The 12,888-nt window shown below is 42.0% G+C and overlaps 1 protein-coding gene and 2 long non-coding RNA genes across 3 annotated transcripts; all 3 read right to left on the bottom strand.

Annotated features, from left to right (window-relative positions):
* Positions 1–5,451: 5,451 nt before the first annotated feature.
* On the bottom strand, positions 5,452–6,206 carry LOC121860231 (extensin-like). Its single transcript, XM_042357318.1, has 2 exons — positions 5,926–6,206; positions 5,452–5,894 (listed from the first exon to the last, which is right to left on the bottom strand). Exons 1-2 carry the CDS (start codon positions 6,204–6,206, stop codon positions 5,510–5,512), a joined length of 666 nt encoding a protein of 221 aa, XP_042213252.1. The 3' UTR covers positions 5,452–5,509.
* A 297-nt stretch (positions 6,207–6,503) lies between these two features.
* On the bottom strand, positions 6,504–7,393 carry LOC121860248. The gene is made up of 2 exons (XR_006087844.1): positions 7,326–7,393; positions 6,504–6,714 (listed from the first exon to the last, which is right to left on the bottom strand). It is a non-coding gene; the product is annotated as an uncharacterized LOC121860248 (long non-coding RNA).
* Positions 7,394–8,226: 833 nt separating this feature from the next.
* LOC121860247 lies at positions 8,227–9,014 on the bottom strand. Its single transcript, XR_006087843.1, has 4 exons — positions 8,905–9,014; positions 8,742–8,793; positions 8,326–8,387; positions 8,227–8,240 (listed from the first exon to the last, which is right to left on the bottom strand). It is a non-coding gene; the product is annotated as an uncharacterized LOC121860247 (long non-coding RNA).
* Between the last annotated feature and the right edge of the window lie 3,874 nt (positions 9,015–12,888).

Here is a 12,888-nt window from a genome sequence, read left to right as displayed (position 1 = left end):
GTGTAATGTGATCTCCTTCTTCGTGGCTGTGTTGGCCTCTGTTGAATTGGCTTGGAGAGGATCCTGCTGGGACGTCCTGGTAAGTTCTGGTGATTGGGTGAACGGTGATTCATGTATTATCTAGCAATTTTTTGGACAATCATAATAAATACTTATATTACACAGTTAACACAAACACTCTCTACCAGAGGACAGCTGACCTCCTCGACCCCAGAGAATGGCGCTGCACTCTCCTGTAGGACGCGACAACTCCGCCACTTCCGAAATGAAAGAGATGACCCCAGAAAACAAAGATACTGGATCAATCGGTAATTTATATAACCAAGCTGTGATTTTGATATCTGACTATGATAACAAGACCAAATTGAACTGATTACCGACCCATGGCTGATAACAAGATCAAATTAGATAACAAATTGGGGCTTATAACTGATAACAAGACCAAAGGCTGATAACAAGATCAAATTGGGGCTGATAAATAACTGATAACAAGACCAAATTGGAATTGATATTGAACTTATGACTGATATCTGACCAAATTTTCATTCTGTTGTCCGATTTTGTTTGATAACAGGCGAATTGATATCTGCCTATATGAATGGTTAATTCCAATAAGTAACCAAGTTGGTACATATTATATTGGGCTTTAGTAACAAAACCCAACTGAAGTTTCTTCTTATTAAAAGTATTATTTGTATAATTCCTGAGTGTAGATCAACCGTAGGTTTCACTATTTATGAGTGTGATGAGAAAGGACGGCGACTATGTAAATACACGTGAATCAACGTCCGTTCGATGTAAGTTTGAGTGAGACTGACTAAGGGCGTCACATGGAGCTACATAATTGCTGACATGCAGTCAAATGGGCTTCTCCTCTAGGAAGCTACCGTTCACGTGATATGTTCATGACATCTCATAGTTAGTGGAAAATTATAGGGATGAATCTGAATGTAAATCAATAAATTACATATTGCGATATCCATCTTATATGTGATAACTAAATGTACTGATATTAACGTCAAGATAACACCACTACATGTATAGGTTATCCAAGGTCTCAGGGACGATAATATTATAAACATATGTAAATTCACTACTGTAAACAGAATACAATAAACAACTGATGGCTTTGTGTGCTATTGGGTAGAGTGACTTAGAGTTTACCTTTTTTATATACCTGCATGATCTATATATATTGAACACCTGTCAATGTTAACTTGTATCCATGATCATGAAGAGTAAACATCTGGCAATATGTAACCAATGCTTCAGGTAACAGCTACAAGGTGTTATGAGAGGAGATGGTCACCTGCTTACTTACATAAATATAACTATTAAGTCATACAGTTTTAATCATCACATTTTTAGGTTACGATAAAAGTCAACTAATTAACAAAACAATGACTTTGTATATCTGATTAATTTAGGATTTTTATTAAGATTAGATATTTTACCTTCTTTCACTTAATGATTAAACTCATGATAATCATTTAACCTAACCCAACTTTCTGTGTATCATAAGGGATTACTGGAAATATGCTAGAAGAGTTGATCTTGTGGTTCTGGCTTCGAATCCGTCATTAGCAAAGCACTGAATCAGGAGTCGAGCTTCGAGTTTTATCGTGTCTTATGGAACCATTAGTATCACTTTGTATACAGTTTTATGTGATAATAAATGTTGAGGATATTGAGGCGATAATGATGTCTGATACTGACAGGTTAGGGTAGAGTATGTTAAATGGATATGGTAAATTGTGGAAGATTAGTTAGGTTAGTAGGGTTACATTAGGTTAAGTTAGAGTAGGGTTACATTAGGTGGTGGTGAAGTACATTAGGTTAAGTAGTAGGGTTACATTAGGTTAAGTTAGGGTAGGGTTACATTAGGTTAAGTAGGAGTAGGGTTACATTAGGTTGGGTTAGGTAGGGGTTACATTAGTTAAGCAGAGTAGGGTTACATTAGGTTGGTTAGGAAGGGCACACAGGTTGCTAGGGTAGGGTACATTAGGTTGGCTAGGGGTTACATTGGGTTGCTAGGGTAGGGTTACATTAGGTTAAGTTAGGGTAGGGTTACATTAGGTTAAGTTAGGGTAGGGTTACATTAGGTTAAGTTAGGTAGGGTTACATTAGGTTAAGTTAGAGTAGGGTTACATTAGGTTAAGATATAGGTTACATTAGGTAGAGAGTACACAAGGTTGGGTTAGGGTAGGTTACATAAGGTTGGGTTAGAGTAGGTTACTAGGTTGTTAGGGGTAGGGTTACATTAGGTTAAGCAGGAGTAGGGGTTACATTAGGTTGCTAGGGAAGGGTTACTAGGTTGCTAGGTAGGGTTGCATTAGGTTGGTTAGGTAGGTTACATTAGGTTGGGTTAGGTAGGTTACATTAGGTTGGTTAGGTAGGGTTACATTGGTTGGGTTACAGAGAGGGTTACATTAGGTTGTTTGGGTAGGGGTTACATTAGGGGTTAAGGTAGGGTACATTAGGTTGCTAGGGTAGGGTTGCATTAGGTTAAGCAGAGTAGGTTACATAGGTTGGTTAGAAGGAAGCATTAGGTTACAGAGTAGGGTTACATTAGGTTAGGTAGGGGTTACATAGGTTGCTAGGTAGGTTACATTAGGTTAAGCAGGTAGGTTACATAGGTTGGGTTAGGTAGGGTTACATTAGGTTAAGCTTGGAGTAGGGTTACATAGGGTTAAGTAGAGTACGGTTACATTAGGTTAAGTAGAGTAGGTTACATTAGGTTGGGTTAGAGTGGGGTTACATTAGGTTAGGTTAGGAAGGGTTACATTAGGTTACAGAGTAGGGTTACATTAGGTTACAGAGAGGGGTTACATTAGGTTAAGTTAGGGTAGGGTTTACTAGGTTGGGTTAGGTAGGGTTACATGGTTACAGAGTAGGTTACATTAGGTTAAGAGTAGGTTAAAGGCTAGGTAAGCTACAAAAGGTTAAGTAGAGTAGGGTTACATTAGTTAAGTAGAGTAGGGGTTACATTAGGTTAGTAGGGGTAGGGTTACATTAGGTTAAGTTAGGGTAGGGTTACATTAGGTTAAGTTAGGGTAGGGTTACATAGGGTTAAGTAGGGTAGGGTACATTAGGGTTAGGTAGGGTTACATTAGGTTAAGCAGGAGTAGGTTGGCATTGTAAGGTTGCTGGGTAGGGGTACATTAGGGTTAAGTTAGAGTAGGGTTACATTGGTTGTTAGGAGTAGGGTTACATTAGGTTAAATTAGGGTAGGGTTACATTAGGTTAGTTAGGTAGGGGTTACATTAGGTTAAGTTAGGTAGGGTTACATTAGGTTAAGTTAGGCAGGGTTCCATTAGGTTGTTAGGGTAGGGTTACATTAGGTTAACTTAGGATTGGATATAAAGATTTGGATGGTTTGGAGAAAACTTATTTTGCCTCAAGTTGACTATTGTAACTTTTGGAGTCTACCTGCCTAATTATCTACTGAAGAAAGTTCAAACAGTGTTGAACAGGGTTGCCAGACTTATTTTGCTCTCCCACTGAGGACTCCCACTACCCTGTTCTTGATCGAATTACATTGGCTTCAATAAAAGCTGATAAAGTTCAAACTCTGTAATGACTTAAGAGACACTAATGTTTGGTGAGCCTAAGTATTGGGCCAACCTGCTAACCAGTCAGGAGCGAGGGCACCCACGGTGTCTGAATGATATGAATATTATATACTATAATTTAATCCCACTTACTGAGAATCAAAGAAAAATGCAAATTAAAAACAATTTTAATATTTAATTATAAGATGAAGCATAATTATATCTCCGAATACGGGGCGGATCCAGGAATATCAAAAGGAGAGGTCCAAGAAATTGTGGGTGGGGGGAACATGGCAAGCACAGTGAGCCCACCCATCTGGGGAGGGAAGGGGTGGGCTGTAGGCCCCAGAATTTGTTTTAAATCTGACCAATATCATGGTCATTTTGGAGGCCACTTTGAAGCCATATGCACTTGATATTAGGAGATATTCCTAAGTCAATAGTAATTACTTACTATACAAAAATGCCTGAGTACATTACAAGTACTGCATTAAAGAAAAATATTGGAATTTTATGATGAAAAGGGGGGGGTCCGGACCCCAGGACCCTGAATCCACCCTTGTTCAAGATAAATAAAAACAAAAGTATTTTCGACGAAACGTATTTTCAATAGTTACCCATGTAATACCAAAACATTCTTTATGAGAATTGCACCCTTCACAGATGGCGCGTCGGCCAAGCCACAAAGAGAATAAGTTTTAAGGGAGTTCAATATCCTTCTTCTGTATATTCCGTGGTTAAAGGCATAAATCACGTCAGCACGATGATGTATGGAGCCATGGTAACATTCATGATTTTTTTTACGGGGATTAGCCCACGGGCTTAGTTAGAATATTATTAAGAATATGATGGCAAGTGTTGAAGGTGACTGCCAGTAACTCAAAGATGAGTATTTTACATAAATGTGGGTGAAATATTACGTTGTGTGTACAGTAAACAGCAGGGACCCTGGAGTCGGTAGTTAAATCAAAGCGTTAAACAGCAATGACCTTAGTTGTTGAAGAGCAGTTGTAATAAAAGTGTATTTTCCTTATTTCTTATTTAAATTTATTAACTTACTTTTACTCTTTCTCCATTCCCAGGAAGGGAATTAAAAACTATTCTTAACGGATCTTCGTTTATTAATATATATTACCCAGAATGAACAGCTACACCATCAAAACAACCTGTTCTCCAGTTAGTTAAACAGAGTTACACGAATCACAATACATCTTGTGAAATGGATAAAACCTTAAGTTCACCTACTTAATATATATATATATATATATACAATCAACACCTAACCCCAAGTTCAGACCTGACCCCACGACTGTGACCGAGGAACGCCGCTGGACCACCAGGATACAAAAGCAATCTTAGACTGTTATATTTCATAAAAAAAAAAAAAAAAAAAAAGATTTATATATATATATATATATATATATATATATATATATATATATATATATATATATATATATATATATATATATAGGTAAATCACTGTAGGTGCCCGTGATCTGGTATATGCTGATAACCACAAGAAGAAGAAAACACGAAGTTCCCAAGCTCTTTCGTGTAATTCACTCTTCAGAGTTATACAGACTAGAGAAATACGAATCAAGGTGTATATATACAGAGGAGGTGAAACCTAATACCTGACCATTGTGGACCTGGTTTCACCTCTGTGTATATATATATATATATATATATATATATATATATATATATATATATATATATATATATATATATATTTCATGTAAATCCACAATAAACGTGATAAGATAAATCTATAAATCCGGAAAATAACAGAAACCTGCTCCTCTAAGTTCTAATAACACTAACCTACCCATATATATATATATATATATATATATATATGTATTATGTATATATATATATAAACCCTAACCCTAACCTAACCTAACTACTAACCTAACCCCTAACCCTTGTGTGGAATGATTTGGAGCTTGGATTTATGCTTCTGTGTTAGGGCAGAAGAGTACCACAATGAGCAGGAATAGTCCAAGTGACATTGTGCAGGCTAAGCAGAGGAACCCTACGGGCTGTGGGGCAGACGGCTGTGGGGAGCAGACGGCTGTGAGCAGATGGCTGTGGGGAGCAGATGGCTGTGGGGGAGCAGATGGCTGTGGGGGAGCAGATGGCTGTGGGGAACAGATGGCTGTGGGGAGTAGATAACTGTGGGGTAGCAGATGGCTGTGGGGGAGCAGATGGCTTGGGGGGGAGCAGATGGCTGTGGGGGAGCAGATGGCTGTGGGGGAGCAGATGGCTGTGGGGGAGCAGATGGCTGTGGGGAAGTAGATAACTGTGGGGGAGCAGATGGCTGTGGGGAAGTAGATGCTGTGGGGAGCAGATGGCTGTGGAGTAGATGGCTGTGGGGAAGTAGATGACTGTGGGGGAGGCAGACGACTGTGGGAGGAGATGGCTGTGGGGGAGCAGATGGCTGTGGGGAGCAGATGGCTGTGGGGAAGTAGATAACTGTGGGGGGCAGATGGCTGTGGGGAAGTAGATGTGGGCTGTGGGGAAGTAGTGGCTGTGGGGGGGGGCAGACGACCGTGGGGAGGCAGATAGCTGTGGGGAACAGATGGCTGTGGGGGAGCAGATGGCTGTGGGGAAGCAGATGGCTGTGGGAGAAGTTGCTAAGTTTTCCATTACCTTTCCTACTCATTTAGCCGTTTTCTCAGTCGTTCGGGATCAACTGGGCTCCACACATCAGTCGTACGCCTAACTGATGTGTGCGACTAGTGAGAGACCTCGGACACCCATTCATGTGTGTTAGCTCTGGACGAGAAATCGGCTGGATGTCTCGTGGTCTCAAACCCATCTTGTGAGTCTCCGGCCGTTGGTTCTCTGTTCCCCACATGCACATTCAGCTAAGGTTCTCTCTTCAAATTAGCTTCACCACTCTCTCCAGTAGCTTCAGCTAAAGACATTCTTATAAAACACAGGTTCAAGGCTACATTTAAGAACTAGACTCTAGAAAATATATGTACCAGGGCTTCACTAAAGGGTCGGTTTCTATAGAACATAGTATCATGGGCTTCAACTGCCACCCATCTTTTCAGCTCCCGGCGAAGCTTCCCAGTGGCGTTTTTCGGTAAAGCTTCAACGAAGAAGATCCGCCAGCTGCTTATGGCGAGCGACTCGAGGCTTCAGGAAGCTGAAAGTGAAGCCTTATCTCAGAGAAAGAAGGTGAAGCTTACTTAAGTGAAAGGAAATTAAGCATTTAACTAATGAAGTAGATGAGGATATAGCTTACTTAAGTAAAGGAAGTGAAGTTTATAAAGAAACTGAAGCTTTAATAAAGTTACCTTACCCTACTTAAGAGTAAAGCCACTTACAAAAATTAAACTTACCTTGGAGATGGAGAAGCATATAAGAGAATATAATGCATACTTAAGGGATGTAAAGCTTAAGAGAATTGATGAGCTTATCCAAAAAAATTAAAAGCTTATTTAAGAAGCATATTTAAACAAACACGATAAAACTGTTTTAGGTAAACCACACTTCAGGGAGGGTCAATATTTTAGAGGTGGTTTAGTTTACTTCAGTGAGCTTATTAAGTGGTGAAGTAAAGCTCACTATAGATTGTTGCTGTGAATGGTTACTTCACTTTACAGATGAGCGAGGACGAGTGCAGTGTCGGACGTAGCCTCCCTGTGTACTGTATAACATGATCCCAAATGAGCAGTTATGCCTGGGATTGACTCACTTTCAACTATATCCTGACGTAGCGGCAGGTAAGATATCACCTCAATTTGGTGGGTTTACCTGTGTATATCCTCCTGGTGAATTGTCCTCAGTCACGATAAACGCCTAGGAGCTTCACCCATCCTCTCGGTACGCCCACTACGCCCATCCACCACGCCGGGATGTTGGCAGATGATTCTTCAAGTTCAGAGACCTGAGTAGCCAGATGTATTACTCAGGTGTGGGGTCCGGTGTGTGTGGGAGGGAGTTCAGGTGTGTGTGTGAGGGGTCAGGTGTGTGTGTGGGGTGGGTGTGTGTGTGTGGGGTCAGGTGTGTGTGTGTGGGGGGTCAGGTGTGTGTGAGGGGTCAGGTGTGTGTGGGGTCAGGTGTGTGTGGGGTCAGGTGTGTGTGTGTGTGGGGTCAGGTGTGTGTGTGTGGGGTCAGGTGTGTGTGTGTGGGGGGTCAGGTGTGTGTGTGTGTGGGGAGTCAGGTGTGTGTGTGGGGGTCAGGTGTGTGTGTGTGGGGGATCAGGTGTGTGTGTGGGGGTCAGGTGTGTGGGGGGTGGTGTGTGTGTGTGGGGTCAGGTGTGTGTGTGTGGGGGGTCAGGTGTGTGTGTGGGGTCAGGTGTGTGTGTGTGTGTGGAGGGTCAGGTGTGTGTGGGGGTCAGGTGTGTATGGGGTCAGGTGTGTGTGGAGGAGGATCAAGTCGTGGGTGTCAGGTGTTGGTGGGGTCAAGTGTGTGTGGGGGGTCAGGTGTGTGGGGGTCAGGAGTGTGTGGGGGGGATCAGGTGTGTATAATATTCCAAATGACTCCCTTTGTTTATAACACTAAAATTCTCTTAAACCCGACAAGACAAACACATGACCGTGTATGACCTTAATAACAAAACACTTGACCTTGATGGCCTTAATAACAAACACTTGACCTTGTATGGCCTTAATAACAAAACACTTGACCTGTATGACCTTGAGAACAAAACACTTGACCTTGTATGACCTTAGAACAAAACACTGACTTGTATGACCTTAATAACAAAACACTTGACCGTGTATGACCTTAGAACAAAACACTTGACGATGACCTTAATAACAAAACACTTGACCTTGTATGACCTTAAGAACAAAACACATGACCTTGTATGACCTTAATAACAAACACTTGACCGAGCCTTAGAACAAAACACTTGACTTGTATGACCTTAATAACAAAACACTTGACCTTGTATGACCTTAATAACAAAACACTTGACCTTGTATGACCTTAATAACAAAACACTTGACCTTGTATGACCTTAAAACAAAACACATGACCTTTATGACCTTAATAACAAAACACTTGACCTGTATGACCTTAAGAACAAAACCTTGACCTTGTATGACCTTAATAACAAAACACTTGACCTTGTATGTGTTAAGAACAAAACACTTGACCTTGTATGGCCTTAACAAACACTTGACCTTGTATGTCCTAATAACAAAACACTTGACCTTGTATGACCTTAATAACAAAACACTTGACCTTGTATGACCTTAAGAACAAAACACTTGACCTTTATGGCCTTAATAACAAAACCTTGACCTTGTTTTAAAAAAACACTTGACCTTATGACCTTAATAACAAAACACTTGACCGTGTATGACCTTAAGAACAAACACTTGACCTTGTATGACCTTAATAACAAAACACTTGACCTTGTATGACCTTAAGAACAAAACACTTGACCTTGTATGACCTTAAGAACAAACACTTGACCTTGTATGGCCTTAATAACAAAACCTGACGCGACTATAATAACAAAACACTTGACCTTGTATGACCTTAATAACAAACACTTGACCTGTATGGCCTTAATAACAAAACACTTGACCTTGTGACCTTAATAACAAAAGACTTGACCTTGTATGACCTTAGAACAAAACACTTGACCTTGACCTTAATATCAATGACATTAACAACAACAAAAAATATACAGGAACTTTTCGACCCTGAATGAGCCATAACTATCTCTTGACTATCATGACCTCAACTGCGACAACCCATCCATCGAAATGACCTTACCTGCAACCCTTGATTGATTAGCTCCTTGGTACGGTCAACAATCTTAAAAGCCTTCATCATCATAGCGACCCACGTCTCCTGAGTGAAGCCATCCTTCGAGTCGATGGTTTCCTGAGTGGCGGCTGGGTTGTTGTGATACTAACGTATCTGGGGAGGGTGAGGGTGGGGAGAGAAAGTGAGTCAGGGAGAGAGAGAGAGAGTGGAGTCAGGAGAGAATGGGTTGGGAGAGTGACAGTGGGATAGGGAGAGAGAGTGGGTCAGGGAGAGGGACAGTGGGATAGGAGAGATAGTGGGTCAGGAGAGAGAGAGTGGGAAAGGGAGAGAGAGAGGTGAAGGAGAGAGAGAGAGGGTGGGACAGGGAGAGAAAGTGGGTCAGGGAAAAAGAAAAATGGGGAGTGAAATAGAGGCGGGGAAGAAAAGAGAGTGTGTGGACAAGTGAAGGGGAGAGAGAATGGGTGAGTAAAGGGAGAAAGATGGGAGGAAGAGGGAAGGTGGCGTACCTGTAGTGTAGAGAGTGGACGACAGTATCCCTCATGTTAATGGTGTAACAGGCAGGGTTAACAGCAAAACACATCAGGTCTTAACTTGAAGGTAAACGAACTCACACGAAGTCCTTCAACACTGCCTAAATGATCTTAACTTACTCATCAAATTATTTGTGGCTTATATTTCTCAGTCTTATTCTTATCAGTTAATATTTATCATAATTACTGTAGCAATATTAAATTATTTTGTTGTTTTGGGAGTCTTGACGCAAATCTCTCCGTCCCGGTTGGCTGGTAATGCCTCTCCGTCTCCAGGTCCACCACCTTGGCGGTCACGTTCGGCAACAGTTTGCCTATCGTACCTATCTTGTCCACCTTTTGGCACTAGCGTGGTTAACAATATCTCCGTCATACCAACCTGTCCGTTGAAGAATAAAAGCTGCGTGAAGCTGTATTGATCATTATTATTTATATCCAGGAAGGCTGAGACGCTAAAACTTTTATACCAGTAATGACACAAACCGGCATTAACAAACTTTATCTGGCAACAATGGAAGAACGTTACTGAGTTCATTAGTTCTTCTCGTCTATGTCATAAATATTTTAGGAGATGTAAACAGATGAACAACTATGTTACAGAGAAATCCGACTGTGAGAAAGATTTAGGAATAATGATAAGTAGGACTCTTAAACCAAGTCAATAATGTGGATTTACTCGAAACAAGGCTAACAAAGTGCTTGGGTTCATACAAAGTGTGAGTTACATAAAAAACCAAGAACATAAGAAAATAAGGAGTTTGCAATAGGCCGGTTGGTCTGTGCATGGCAGCTCCTGTCGAGGATTACTACCACTCTCTATCATCCATGAATCTATCTAGCCTCCTTTAAAACTTTCCGGAGTTCGCACTTACTACAAAGTTTAAACTTGTTTCACTCGTCCACCACCCTATTCGTGAACCAGTTCCTTCCTATCTCCTCCTAAACATAAACTTATCAACTTAAATCCGTTGCTACAGTCCTATCCTGCCCGGATATTATAAGAACTTTATCTATATCGCCTTTATTGATTCCTTTCACCCACTTTAGGGTGAACCTGATTTCTCTGTGATCACTGTTACCTAGTTCTTCCCCTACTGTGATATCTCTGATAATATTTTCTTTTGTTAATACTAGGTCTAATATATTGTCACCTCTAGTAGGTTCTGTAATTAGTTGTTTCAAAAAGTTGTCCTGTACTGCGTCTAGGAAGTCTTCAGATTCATAGTCGCCTACAATGTTAATCCATAATATTTCTGAAGTTGAAATCCCCATAATGCACAGGTTGTTATATTTTGCTGCCCTACTCAAATTCCTGCCATATGGGCTGAGCTGCTTCTTTCCCATGACTTGGGCCTGTAAATCACTCCCATAATTGTTTTCTCTTCCTTCCGCAATTTCTACCCATACAGACTTGGTTCCAATTTCACCCTTTATTGAATTATTAATACAACATTTTAATGTATCCCTGACGAAGAATGCGACGCCTCCTCTTCCTACCCTGTCCTTGTGAAAAAGGTTGTACAAGACTAGCGAGGTTAAACTATATCTTGCGCTTGTGAGATCTCACTTGGATTACGCAGTTCAGTTATGGTCACCGTACTACAGAATGGATGTAGAATCCTAGAAAAAATTCAGAGAAATGACAAGACTAATCCCGGGCATAAGGAACCTTGAGTACAGAGACAGGTTAAAGTATCTTAATTTGCACTCCCTCGAGAGACGTAGAATGAGGGCGATATGATGAAGGTGTATAAATGGAAGTCAGGGCTGAACACAGGGGACATAACAAAGGTACTCAAACTATCCATCAGGGGCGAACTCGTGGCAATGGTTTTAAAATTAGATCAATTTAGATTTAGGCGAGAATACGTAAACATTGGTTTGGAAATATAGTGGACGAGTGGAACAAGTTACCAGACATCATCATTAACTCTAATACGCTGGATAGCTTCAAACATACTGTAGGTTGGATGGATATATGAGCGATAGGGGTTGGGTGTAAACAGGACTGCAATATGGGCCATAGGTCCGTGGGCCCACCATACCCTCCCCCACCACCTCCCCGACCTCCACACTCCCACCTCCTGACCTCCACAAACCCTCCCCCCACCTCCACACACCACCACACACTCCTCCCCCTCTACACCCCCACATCCCTCCACATACCGCCACATCCCACCTCCACAACCCAAACACACCCCTCCCCAACCTCAACACACCCCCACACCTACAAACACCCCCACACCTCCACCCCACACACCCCACACACCCCACACCACCAGACACCCTCCCCCCTTACACACCCCTCCCACACCCCACCCCCCCACCCCCCCCCTCCCCCCCCCACACCTCTCCCTTACCCCCCACCCCCCTCCCCACACCCCAACACACCCCTCCCCCCACTTCCCACACCCCACACACCTCCCATCCCTCCCCTTCCCACCCCACACACCTCTACCCTCCCCCCACTTACACACCTTCACACCCCACCCACACCTTCACACCCCCACACACCCCACACCTCCCACACCCCACACATCCCCACCCCTCCTGACACTATAAAGTATTTTCGCTTCAAAAAATGGGGCTCGTTCATCACCCTCGACGAAAGATATGTCAGTGCTGATTTCTCCTTGAAGGCGTGGACGGCAGACGATTGTAAAGGAGCCGCCCACTAAGATTTTCTTCACCTGTCCCAGCGTCTCCTTCTTAGTCTCCGGCGAGTTGACCAGGAAGTTGAGAATAGAAGGGACCAGGTGAGCGTCTTTACCTGTAGGAGGAAGAGGAATAAAGTTAGAGATAATTCGAAGTTTCTCTCTCTGGTGGCTAGTGTGGAAATAGTTATTACCCTATATATATATACACACGTTGGAGTGTCCGTTTTCTGTGTGGTTTCAGTGTATGTCTATCTATCTATCTATTTATCTATCTATCCATCTATCTATCTATCTATCTATCTATCTGTTTGTCTGTCTGTCTGTCTGTCTGTCTGCCTGTCTGTCTAGGCCTAAAGGTTCTAACATTAACGATCATGTAATGAGACACAAAATTAGTGGTTGCTA

This window comes from Homarus americanus, unplaced genomic scaffold, assembly GCF_018991925.1.
Source record: "Homarus americanus isolate GMGI-L3 unplaced genomic scaffold, GMGI_Hamer_2.0 scaffold21914, whole genome shotgun sequence".
In the NCBI taxonomy this organism is placed as follows: Eukaryota; Metazoa; Arthropoda; class Malacostraca; order Decapoda; family Nephropidae; genus Homarus; species Homarus americanus.
Note: the sequence above shows the minus strand (reverse complement) of the source record. Positions and strands in the feature narration are given on the sequence as shown.